This window comes from Poecilia latipinna, unplaced genomic scaffold (assembly GCF_001443285.1).
Source record: "Poecilia latipinna isolate Pla-1442-1.1 unplaced genomic scaffold, P_latipinna-1.0 Scaffold220, whole genome shotgun sequence".
Lineage (NCBI taxonomy): Eukaryota > Metazoa > Chordata > Actinopteri > Cyprinodontiformes > Poeciliidae > Poecilia > Poecilia latipinna.
In genome coordinates, this window is record NW_015112836.1 from 379910 (window position 1) to 392025 (window position 12116).

Sequence of the window (12116 nt, forward strand, 5' to 3'; positions counted from 1 at the left end):
AGGTCTAGATGTTGTTGGGGACATTTGTGATGATTTTTGTGCAGAAGTTTTCTTTGCTTTGTGGGCTGATATCATGTGCTCTCTGTCGCCCCCTACAGGTGCCGCTCAGGCTGGTAGAAAGTGTGGAAAGCAGAGATATGTTCCAGCTGCACATCATCTGCAAAGACTCCAAAGTTGTCAGGTAGGAAGGAGACGATGGTCGCTTCATATTAGACGGCCTCTAATGTGTTAGCGGTGGAAGTTTAAACATTGTGCAAAAGTTATTCTGTTGTTCTTCTTTTAGATTAAATCCAACAATGTACTCCTGTCTCGTTTTAGCTCCATGTGAGAAACCCGACTGACTTCTCCCATTAGTTTTTCTCTGTTTAATCGTTCCCTCTGCTGCTGGAAGGATGTGTGACGGAGCACTTGAGTTTAATCCAATTCATTACGTTTCTGTTAAATCGATGCTTCCCCATCAGTTGTTATTTGACCTGAGACTAAAGATAGACGGCTAAATCTGGCTAACAAGTGAAGGTGGAAACAGGGCATTTGCTGAAAGAACATCATATTTTGAGCGGTAATTAAGTCAAAACTGTACAAATTTTGCATTTAAGATTAAATTTTTTTAAAAATTTGTAAATGTGTTGTACCCAAAACTTAAGTGGCATAGTTTTAGCTTCACCCAGTACAACTTTTATGGACAAAACAATCTATTAATCACTTTTGTTATCCAATTATTAATTGGTTAAACGAGAAAACAGTCAATGTTGTATTGATAAGTGAAGCAGAAAGGGCCGAACTTTTCACAGACTGATGTTGGGAGTGTTTCTCATCCTTTGCTACAAATGATCAAGTGTGAACTGAAGTAACGCTATGTTGTTGCATTTTAGGCAGTAAAATGTTTATTTTCTTTAAAAATTGAATTTTAATATTGTGTAAAAAAAAAAAAACTTGAATGAAAAATCAGAGTAATTGCTAACTGAATAAATCATTAATCTTGCAACCTTTTCTTTACGCTCTTCTTCTAGTTCCTAATGCTCACTGTTGCGCAACAATATTGAAAACAAAAATGTTCTCTCTCAACTTAAACCGGGGATTCTCCACAGATGCCACTTTGCGACATTCAAGCAGTGCCAAGAGTGGGCGAAGCGCCTGAACCGGGTCATAGCCCACCCGTCCCGGCTGGAGGACCTGTTCGCCCTGGCCTACCACGCCTGGTGCCTCGGCGCCAGCGCAGACGATGAAGACCAGCACGTTCACCTCTGCCGCCCAGGTCGGCTCCGCCAACCCAACGACATCGAGTTTAAAGAAAATGTTGCCAGTTTGGGACTGTTTAGTGTTTACCTGTGCTGTGTGTGTGTGTGTGTGTGTAGGAGACCATGTGCGTCACAGGATGGAAATGGAGGTCAGGCGGATGGGCTTTGACACGCAGAACGTCTGGAGAGTTTCTGACATCAACTGCAACTACAAGTACGTCCGTGTGGTTGTGAGCAGCCGTGATGCTGCTGCAGCAATAAATGTTGTGTAGATGAAATGTGGAGAGGAGGATGACGCTGTAAAAACAGTCCAAGAAAACCTTCCTGCTTCCTGAAAAAGGTCAATCAGTTCATCCACTGAACTGAACAAATTTCATCATTAATTCACAAACACAAACTCTTGCAACACGTACTATACACGAGAAAAAGTATTAAAAAACTCTTGTATGAAACTGCTCTCTCTTCAATAATTACAAATAAAATTTATATTTACATATATATTAACAATGTAAAACGTAAACAATATATAATTGTCCTCATTACTAATGTACAAGACTTAACAAATGAACAATATGTCAGGAGAGTTGATGGTTCTAAACCATTTTTACTTTATTTAGAAGTCCATGACTTAGTTTCTGGTTTACATATTTTATGAGATTTCCAGTTAAATTTATGATCCACTAGAAATTTAACTTGATCTACTCGTTCCGCCAAGTTTTAATCCATGGATATTAAGATGGAATCGTCCATTTTTCTGTTAACAGAAATCACATATTTAGTTTTGGTCCAGTTAAATCATTCCCAGAATAAAATATGTTTTATTATCTACGAATAAGATCAATTATAGCATATTCAGAAATGTTAATGTACAAAAGGCTGACAACTGGTTTCAAACTGGGAAATAAGAAGAATAAGGCTCTAGTTTCTTCATACGAGGTCGATGATTATCGTGCCCCTCTAGTTCCCAGCGTGACCAAACTCTGGTTTTATTTAAATTTTTCTCCAAATCCTTTTGGTTAAACTGCGGTTTGGAAAGTGACGCTTAGAAATAATCCTGTATGAAAGGTCAGTCTGCTCACAGAGCATCCTGTTGAGGGAGACGGACACGCAGGACAATGGGCTAATTAAACAAGCTGCAGCCTGCTGAGTCCCGTGACTCAGCACTCCATTTCACTTTCATCCCTACTAATATCCACACAGCCTGTCTGTCCCTCAGCAGGTGGAGAGGAACTGGAGAAAGAATCACGAGAGAGGAGAGGCGACCGGAGACAGATGGCGTTAGGCTGAGAGGCATTAATGCCGCGTTAGAGACTGCGAAGCCCTGACCCGCTGCTTCCCCTGCAGGTTGTGCTCCAGCTACCCGCAGAAGCTCCTGGTTCCCATCTGGATCACCGACAAAGAGCTGGAGAGTGTGGCTTCCTTCAGGTCCTGGAAGAGGATCCCCGTGGTGGTGTACAGGTAAGCCGACCGGCGCGGCCTCGGACGTCTGCGGCTCGTACGTGGCAGCGCGCGTTTGACCCTGCCGCTTCGTGTTCAAGGCACCAGAAGAACGGGGCGGTGATCGCTCGCTGCAGCCAGCCTGAGATCAGCTGGTGGGGCTGGAGGAACACGGACGACGAGTACCTGGTGACGTCCATCGCTAAGGCCTGTCACATGGACACGGGAGCCAAGGGGACGGCGACGGTCCGGCAGAGAGGGGAGGCTCCCGACTCGTGCGACAGTGATTTTGGTAAACCTGCTGTGTGTGGATCCGTAGATGTCGTCATGTTGCAGCTGGTTTGAAATTGGAGGGACTTGATACAGTTTTGTATAATTTAAAGTATTGGATTTCAATCATTACTTTTCTCCAAAGTACATTAGAGTTAAATTATTCATCAAGTAGCTCAATGAAAACAGATCCTTTCTTTCGTAACTCTTCTTCTTCTTCTCTTTAAATGTTTCTAAAATTAATTATCTTACAAAATAGATGCATTTTATGCAAAACAAAGACATAAGCATGAAGTGGCAGAAAAGATGGATAAAATCTGAAAAGCGTGACACACATATTGTATTGTGGTCCATTTAGTTTAATGCCTCCAAATCCAGTTCTGCTTATTGCATTAATATTTAGACCTTGGATCAATACTTTGATGAGTTACCTTTTGGTGCAATGATGGATAAAAAAGCTTGAATGGTGAATTCAGTCATGCGTCGTGTTGGTAGGCTCCACTTTAACCTGCCTGTGTCGCTCTCTCTCCAATTAAATCCAATTTGTAGTTTTGTTTTTACGAGCTTCAATTTAAAACCAAAACTTGCAGCGCTGTGTTCATATATTCAGTTTCTATGACAATTGGAAACGAATTATCAGCAGAATTTGCAAAGGAAACAATTCTTTGAATCTTTCAGGCTTAATTTGGTGTCGCCAGCTTTACTTGGAGCAAACTCACCTGGAGTCCCATAATAATTACTTTTCTCCAGCACAAGTAGCTTTTGGAGGCATGCCTCTTGTGATTGGCATCAGGAGGAATTGTTGATTTATTTATTGTTTCCACTGAGGGTTACAAACAGACTTTGCTTCTCTTCACGACGTCCACAGCGTCTCTCTGTTTCCCTGCTTCTCGTCTCCCCCTTCGTCCCGCCGCCAGGCTTCACTCAGCTCTGTCGTCCTTCCCGTTTCCCCTCAGACTCGTCGCTGACGGGCGGCTCTGGCTGCGACGACAGCACGGTTCCCCAGAAGCTGCTGATTCTGGACGCCCGCTCCTACACCGCCGCTGTGGCCAACCGAGCCAAAGGTGGCGGCTGTGAATGCGAAGGTTGGTCTGATAAGCAGGATTTCCTTCTTAAAACTCTGCCTGTGATACTACTGCAATGCATGGTAGAGTTCAGCCTTTTGAGGCCCTTGAACATTTTCTTAAATGTTTAAAGCTTTGAAAATTAATTAATAACATCACTAGAGTGATTAATGTGATTTAATTTTTTTTTCCATCAACTGACAGCACCAATACATACAGATGTTGTCTATATCTTCCAGTAAAGCTTTGACGTAAATGTGCTGTTATTTTTAGAGTACTACCCAAACTGTGAAGTCATGTTTATGGGAATGGCCAACATCCACGCCATCCGCAACAGCTTCCAGGCTCTGCGGGCCGTCTGCAGTCAGATCCCAGATCCGGGAAAGTAAGTCGATCCGTTTGACCTTTCTCCATCTCGGCAGCTCTGCCCTCGTTTGCGCCTCCCTCTCCTGTTTTGATGCCAACGGTAAAGCGACACCGCTCCGACATGAGAGCGAAGCCACACAGCAGTTCCTGTTCCCGCTGGGCTAACCCGCCGTCCGTCTGCACACATCGCTCCGTACCCGTTTAAATTTTTATTTGTTTGGTTTTCTGATAATTCAGCTGCTGAAACATCGTATTGTAAAGCTTGTTTTTTTTTTTTTTTCTTCATGAGTTTTTAGCTCAGAGTCTCTGTGGTTAATTATGATGATCTAAAAATTCACTCCAAGTGAACGCAGAGTAACTTAATCCGATGTATCCGTATAGATACTCCAGAGGCCTTTACTACGTGATTAGCGAGGTTTTTATTGTCACAGCTCAGGTTTACGACTGGCATCGCCATGGAAACCTACCATAAAACCAACGGTTATTTCCACTTATTCTTATTGACCCTAAAACAATCAAACGCGTAAATATGCCACCTTGTTTGTTTATTATTTTGTAAAAGACCTCATGTGTCTGGAGTGTTTCTTTGTTTTTGCAGTGTATTTTTTTTACAAATGACTCATTTGACCAAACTGAGCTAAAGCAAAGAAAAGTGGCTAAAATTTATTGCTGGGTGTGGAAAGTTGGAGATGAGCTAGAAGACGTACAGTTTTAATAGTGAAAGTGAAACAAAGCATCATCTCAGGGGAGTTCCACATCAGACAAAATACAAATTTTAAACCTACTTTTATTGAGGCTATTACATAAAATCTGATTTAAGAAAAAAAAAATAAACACTTCCTGGTGGCTTTGATAGATTTGAGGAAAAAAAATCTTCTTTTTATAACAGTAGAAAAGAAATGTTTATATTCTTTGTCCAGTTCCACTCATTAAGTGGTTTCCTGCTTTGACTTGCTGATGCGTTACACATATTGCTCTGAATATATATATATAATTTTTTTTTTTTACTTGGGGTTGCAATTTCTTTTTGTGTGTCCATTACACTGCAAAAACACAAACTCTTAGCAAGTGGTCTGGCCTGTTTCTGGTTGTACACTTGAAATAACAAACTTGCAAGTAACTTTTCAGCAAGATATGGGAGGTTATTTAAAGTCAATAATTTCTTAACATTGATGAAAAGGTATTGGTCAAAGCAATGGATTATTTTACAAGACATTTCCCATGTTATAAAAGAAACAATCTGCCATTGAAACTTGTATTTGTTTTTATCGCTCTATTGACTAAAAACAAGCAGAAAACTACTTGCCTTATTTCAGGCGTACTAAGATATTTACACTATAAACTAGACCAAAAAACTTAAATTTTGTTAAATTAATAGACATAACTGGTAATCACACGTCAAAGATAAGAAAAACAAGATTGACTGTCTAAGTGGAGTTGTGACGCCACTCGGTGAGCTCTTCATGGTTAAAAAAAACACTTTAGGCTGAAGCTGCCTCCTGCTACAGGCTCATTATCTCACCACTTAGTGTGGATTTCAGCCGGTCAGTCTAATCGGCCACTTGTCGTGGTTTCAGCTGGCTGTCGGCTCTTGAGAGCACCCGATGGCTGCAGCACCTGTCGGTCATGCTGAAGGCCGCCACTCTGGTGTGCGGCGCGGTGGAACGGGAAGGTCGGCCCGTCCTGGTGCACTGCTCAGACGGCTGGGACCGAACGCCCCAGATAGTAGCCCTGGCCAAAGTTCTTCTAGACCCCTACTACAGGACGTTAGAGGCGAGAGATTACTTGATTTTCTTTTTTTATGCATCAGTAAATATTTTACTGTTGTTTTTTTTTATAGGTTCTCACTGTTAAATACTTTTTTTTTCCCCCTGCAGGGTTTCCAGGTGCTCGTGGAGACGGACTGGCTGGACTACGGCCATAAATTCGGGGACCGGTGCGGCCACCAGGAGAACGCGGACGATGTGAGCGAGCAGTGTCCCGTCTTCCTGCAGTGGCTGGACTGCGTCCACCAGCTGCTCAAACAGTTCCCCTGCCTGTTCGAGTTCAACGAGGCCTTCCTGGTGGGTGGTCGCCCAGCTCTCTCCGCTCTTTCACCATGAAATCGAGAAATTGAGATTGTGTTGATGGAATTTAGTGAAAATATTATAGATGAATGAAGATATTTCATGAGCCAGATCTTTATATTGACAGTCAAATACTCCAAGTTATTTAAGTAAATAGTTGAACTCCAGCTAGCGATGATTTTAGTTATCGATTATTCTGACAATCGATTAATCGTATAAAAAAAAACAGGTTAAGCTAAAACTATCCCACTTGATGAGTTCTGGGTAAAACATATTTACAGATGAGTTTCAGCCGATGGCATTCAAATGCCTGGAAGAGCAATAGAATAAACCCAGGAGTCTCTTCAGGTCAGCGTGTCACTACAACACAAAATCAAATGTAATCATTAAACTCCTGGAATATTTCAGTGACGTAGGCGAGTCATGGGAAGATTAACTGTGCAGAAAAAAAACCTGTCTTCCTGCTTCATAAACTTAGTGCAAGTCACGTAGCGCCAACAGGAAGCTGGATGATGTTCGCCACTGGCTCACTTCTGTTGCCAACCGATGCATTGAGCATCGGTTGGCAACCGATGCTGAATGCATCGGTTGCCAACCGATACATTGAGTTTTTGGCACCACAGTTTTTGGCACCACAAAAACTGTATAAAATATGCCATTTTATTTTGAACATTTCTATCGTGATGCAGGTTTTAAATTTCACACATAACTGCCTTAAAAAGGTCTTGAAGTGAGAAATGTGTGTTGGTGAAACCTGCAGAAATCCTGTTTTAGGTTCGAACGTTTTTACGCTACTTGGCCGTCACTTGGCGCCAAGAGAGGCAAAATGTCCTGAACAGGCCCAACGTGACTCATCCTCCTCCTTCGTGCAGGTCAAGTTGGTGCAGCACACCTACTCTTGTCTTTACGGCACATTTCTGTGCAACAACGCTCGAGAGCGAGAAGCAAAGAACATCTACAAGCGCACCTGCTCTGTGTGGTCGCTGCTCCGCGCCGGAAACAAGAACTTCCAGAATTTCCTCTACGTTCCCGGCCACGATGTGGTAACACCAGATTTTATACTATATAATTATTGTATTTCTAAAACCTTCTGATTATCTGAAGTGTTTTTGCGGGTTTGCTTTAGTCGTCGCTGTCTGACTTCCTGTTACTTAATGAAGGATCAGAAGAGCAACTCTCACTTTTTGTCTCTGGGAGACGAATTACAAAATAATCCGCAATCTTGACTTGCTGTTGAGCTGCTGCGTTTGTCCCTGCGTCTTGTCTGCCAGGTGCTGCAGCCAGTCTGCCACACGCGGGCCTTGCAGCTGTGGACAGCTGTTTACCTGCCCACTTCGTCCCCCTGCACAGCTGTGGACGAGTCAGTGGAACTCTACCTCCCCCCATGTGCCGCTGGAGACGAGCTCACCTCCCGCTCACTGGACAGGTACGTTCACTGTTTGTCTCTTTTCCAAAAGTATTCATGCCTCTCTAAGGTTTTCCAGTTTTGTCACATTATGACCGCAGGCCTCAGTATATTTTATTGGGTTTTTAATGCGGTAATAAACCAGAACTAAGTAGTGCTGGAATTTGCAGTGAAGCATGTAAAACGTTTGCCATGCATGTGAATTCAGCCTCCCTGAGTTTCACTGCAGCCGAACACTGAACACTGGAAGTTATTTTAAATATCCAAAATAAAACGCGACAACCAAAACTAATAAATAAAATGGTTAACGACAAAAAAAAAAAATTGCCCTTCAAAAAATATTAATCATCAGAATGGAAATTATTATTATTCTTAATGGCTCAGAGTTATTGATCTGCATAATTGAAGAGGTTAGCTTATATATTATACATTGTTAAAATCGGAGGATCTTTTTTTGTGTGTTTTTTCAGTTGCATTGGTGTGAATTTTCAAAACATTAAATTTTATTTACATTTTTTTGTCCTTACAATGTAGAATAATATCACAAGACATTAATAACAGAAATAAATGGCATCACAATTGAAGCTTGTCATTTTTAGTTCATTTGTGTTGATTTTTAAAACAAATTTACCTTGAAAAGTTCTTGAATTTCACTGTGGGAAAACAAACCCTGATCTTTGTTTTTTTGTGATAAAATCATAAAAAGAAAACTATTGAAGTTTGGAGGTGAAAGAAGTTTAATATGGGAAATGAAAACAGAGTTATACTGCCCTCTAGTGTTCCAAATGAGAAAACGTGGGAGAAATAATTTGCCTTTCCTGTCCAGACTTCCTAAGACTCGCTCCATGGACAATCTGCTGTCCGCTCTGGAGAACGGTCTTCCTCTGACCCGGACATCCAGTGACCCGAACCTGAACAAGCACTGCCAGGAGGGCCGCCCGGCCCCGGAGCCCTCTGCCGGGGCAGACGACCCGTCTGCAGGCCGCTCTGAGGACAACCCAACCGAGGAGGCGCCGCTGCCGGCAGCCGGTCCGGGTGTGGTCGAGAACCACAAGAGCGGATCGGGGGCGGAGGAAGAACCCTGTCTGACCACGCAGCCCCTGCCGTCTCCGCCGCTCCCCCCTGTCTGGGAGGACAGGGGGGAGTCCCCTACCGACTCACAGGCTGCCTTCGTCACTCCGGTCCTCCACCAGGCGTCGCCTCAGACCCCCAGCCCGCTGCTGCCGCCGTCTCCTCCACTGGAGGCGGAGAGTCCAGGCGGGTCTCCAGAACCCGCCTCCCCGTCCCACAAGCCAGAGCCCTGCTTACCTCTGCCCTGCAAAAACACCCAGCCTGCGGCCAACGACTCCACCCTACTAACAAACGACGACGGCGAGGCTGACGGGCTCCCGCCACCCGGCACCCTGCTGGCGGCGAGGCAGCAGACGGCCAGCATGGACGACTCCACGGAGACGCTCACGGACGAGGGCGAGCCGCCGCCCGCCTCGTTCCCTCTGCTCCACCAGAGCCGCTCCAGTGACGACGAGTCGCCGCAGAAAGACAAGGACAGGTCAAGGACGGAACCGGCGAAGGGAAGAGGGAGGACGCCGACGGATTCAGCTGCTCACACCGACTCCGTCCTCCGACCTCTGACCTCTCAGCTGTCCGACCTGCCTCTGCTGAGCTCCCCGTGGGACAGCGTCCCAGGTCTGGGCCAGTCCAGCTTCAGGCACCCCGGCGGCTACCAGAGCCGCCGGCTGCCGGGTAAGCTGCTGCGCTCGCAGGGCTTCGCCGCCGCCAGCGGCTCGCAGTGCTGCCGCAGGGAGGCGCTCTGCTGCTCCAGCGCCGCCCGCAGCCTCAGCTACTCCTTGGCGGCCCACCAGCTGCTGCCGGCGTCGTACTCCTCCCCGTCGGCCTCCAGCTCGCCGCCTCCGCCCCACGCCCCGGCATACCTGGATGACGACGGGCTGCCGGTCCCGCTGGACGCGGTGCAGCAGCGGCTGCGGCAGATCGAGGCCGGATACAAGCAGGAGGTGGAGGTGCTGCGGCAGCAGGTGAGGCAGCTGCAGATGAGGCTGGAGAGCAAACAGTTCAGCACCCCGCCCTCCGAGCCAGACGTCGACTACGAGGACGACATCGTGAGTTTCTTCTTCTTCATTCTTCTTTTTGCAGATTTCATAAATATTTCCTCAGTTTTTCTAGTCAAGTTTCTTTGCAGAGCAACGAGGGATTTCAAAGGGCTTTACATCACAAAAACATTGTTCAGCCACCAATTATGAAACAATCGATAAACATTACATTTTGTCAGATGTTTTCTAAGTGTCTAGTGTTACTGTGTGTCCTCTAAAATGTCTGCCGTTTTCCAGACGTGTCTGCGGGAGTCAGACAACAGCAACGAGGAGGACTCTCTGTCCACCCACAGCGAGGACCGTCTGTCTGAGGGCAGCTGGGATCGAGTCGAACCCAAGGACACAGAGGTCAGTCTTTCATCCACAAACAGATCCTGTCTCTCTGTCCTGTCAAGGAGCAGCTCTTGACATCGTCCACTGCTCTGTGTGTCTGTGTGTGTGTGTGTGTGTGTGTGTGTGTGTGTGTGTGTGTACAGGTGACGAGGTGGGTCCCCGACCACATGGCCTCACACTGCTTCAACTGTGACTGTGAGTTCTGGATCGCCAAGAGGCGTCACCACTGCAGGTGGGGCTTCATATCAGTAAATATGACGACACTGAATCAGTTTCCACTAATGTAGAGTCATTACAAGCAGAAACTTGAATTTACCTCCTTTACTCTGATACCAGTAAAGTATCCAGAGCAACCAACTACCTTCAGAAGTGACCAAACGAGTGAACAGAGTCCACCGCCGTGTAACTGGAGCTGCATTTCTAGTCCAATAGAACCGAGCAAATTGAAATTACAAAAATGAATCTGCTTACCAATTTCAAAAATACCATTTTTTTGATGAAAGGTTTTTATACTGGGATTAACGTTTTTTTTTTTTTTTTTTTCAACCGTATTGAAATGTGTGTAATGGAGACTTTTTAATTTATTTATTTTGCATCACACCAGTCTATGTAGAGCAGCTTATTTGTAACAGCGGCTTTTTGGAACGATGCACACAAGTTGAGTTTGTTATTCAAAGGTGTTAAATGCGTAGCTGTTCTGTCAGATCACTGACTATAATTTCTACGAAAAAGCCTAATGATGTCCGCCGTCATCTCTGTACCATTATTAGAAAATTTTATCGAATTTTTTCTTTCCATAAATGCGTCAAACATTTAGCATCTGAGCCGCTACAGACATCTGCTGACTGAGTTGTTCGTTTTCAAGCAGGAAAACATCTTTAGCTGTGCAGTCGGAGCGCATAAATTTTATTTCAAGCAGCATTAAAAGGCCTCGAATCTTTTTAGTTATTCTGACATGAAGGCTTCGTTTTAGTGCAGATCTCTTCAATCACACAAAGCATCAGCTCAAACACTGATATATTTAACACCATTGGATTTTGTTTTTTTTCTGCAGGAACTGTGGCAACGTGTTCTGCAAAGACTGCTGCCACCTGAAGCTGCCCATCCCGGACCAGCAGCTGTACGACCCAGTGCTGGTGTGCAACACCTGCCACGACCACCTGCTGGAGTCTCGCACCCGCGAGATCCGCAGCCAGCAGCTCAAGAAGGCCATCGCCACGGCGTCCAGCTGAGAGGACACACAGCGACGTGTGGCAACCACCTCTGCTCCGCCCTGCTCGCTTTGGAGCAGAGCGACACCCCGTTGGCGACCTCCTCGACGCGCCGTCGTCATGGCTACGGAGGGGCTACGAAAAAGAGACGTTTTGTCTTGAAACGCAGAGGCGCCCGAGACTAGAAGGTGTGACGCAGGTTAGCGGGAAGCGGAGGTGACGACGATGATGCTGTTGGGACATTTTTTCAGCCCGGGGCGCTGCAGCGTCCTGCTGCCCCCTCTCTTCACGTCCTGTCTCTTGTCCACCTCCTTCGTCCACCATCCTGGCTGGACTCCGTCTCGCTCCCCAGAGGACAATCGCTCAACCTTCGCGCGTCGGGGGGCCTCCACCTGTACCACTGGAGGCGACTTTAAAAGAGGAAAGAAAAACAATGCTGCTACTGTATTTAAAAGTCTAATTTTGTATTTTTATTTTGTGCACTACTAGCTGTTGTGTATTTGAGGGAGACCAAACTTGAGCAAAAAGGGAGAAATCTGCTGTTTACTTTGCTAACGCATCTTATTCCTTAGAGCCGGAATGTAACACGTGCTGGGGAAGACTGGATACCGTTTCCAT

General features: G+C 45.4%; 1 protein-coding gene across 4 annotated transcripts in view; it reads left to right on the forward strand.

Annotated features, from left to right (window-relative positions):
* mtmr4 (myotubularin related protein 4) overlaps window positions 1-12116 on the forward strand; it is a 43363-nt gene that overhangs the window by 30910 nt on the left and 337 nt on the right. For 3 of the 4 annotated variants that reach the window (XM_015031844.1, XM_015031846.1, XM_015031847.1), the window contains 15 exons: window positions 99-181; window positions 1089-1255; window positions 1356-1452; window positions 2583-2696; window positions 2777-2967; window positions 3902-4030; window positions 4283-4394; window positions 5953-6148; window positions 6253-6438; window positions 7314-7484; window positions 7713-7867; window positions 8673-9963; window positions 10192-10302; window positions 10431-10519; window positions 11342-11519. In XM_015031844.1, coding sequence (XP_014887330.1) covers window positions 99-181; window positions 1089-1255; window positions 1356-1452; window positions 2583-2696; window positions 2777-2967; window positions 3902-4030; window positions 4283-4394; window positions 5953-6148; window positions 6253-6438; window positions 7314-7484; window positions 7713-7867; window positions 8673-9963; window positions 10192-10302; window positions 10431-10519; window positions 11342-11519 — 3270 coding nt within the window. Of the gene's footprint in view, window positions 1-98; window positions 182-1088; window positions 1256-1355; window positions 1453-2582; window positions 2697-2776; window positions 2968-3901; window positions 4031-4282; window positions 4395-5952; window positions 6149-6252; window positions 6439-7313; window positions 7485-7712; window positions 7868-8672; window positions 9964-10191; window positions 10303-10430; window positions 10520-11341 lie in introns of all 4 variants that reach the window. The other variant, XM_015031843.1, reaches the window with a different exon arrangement.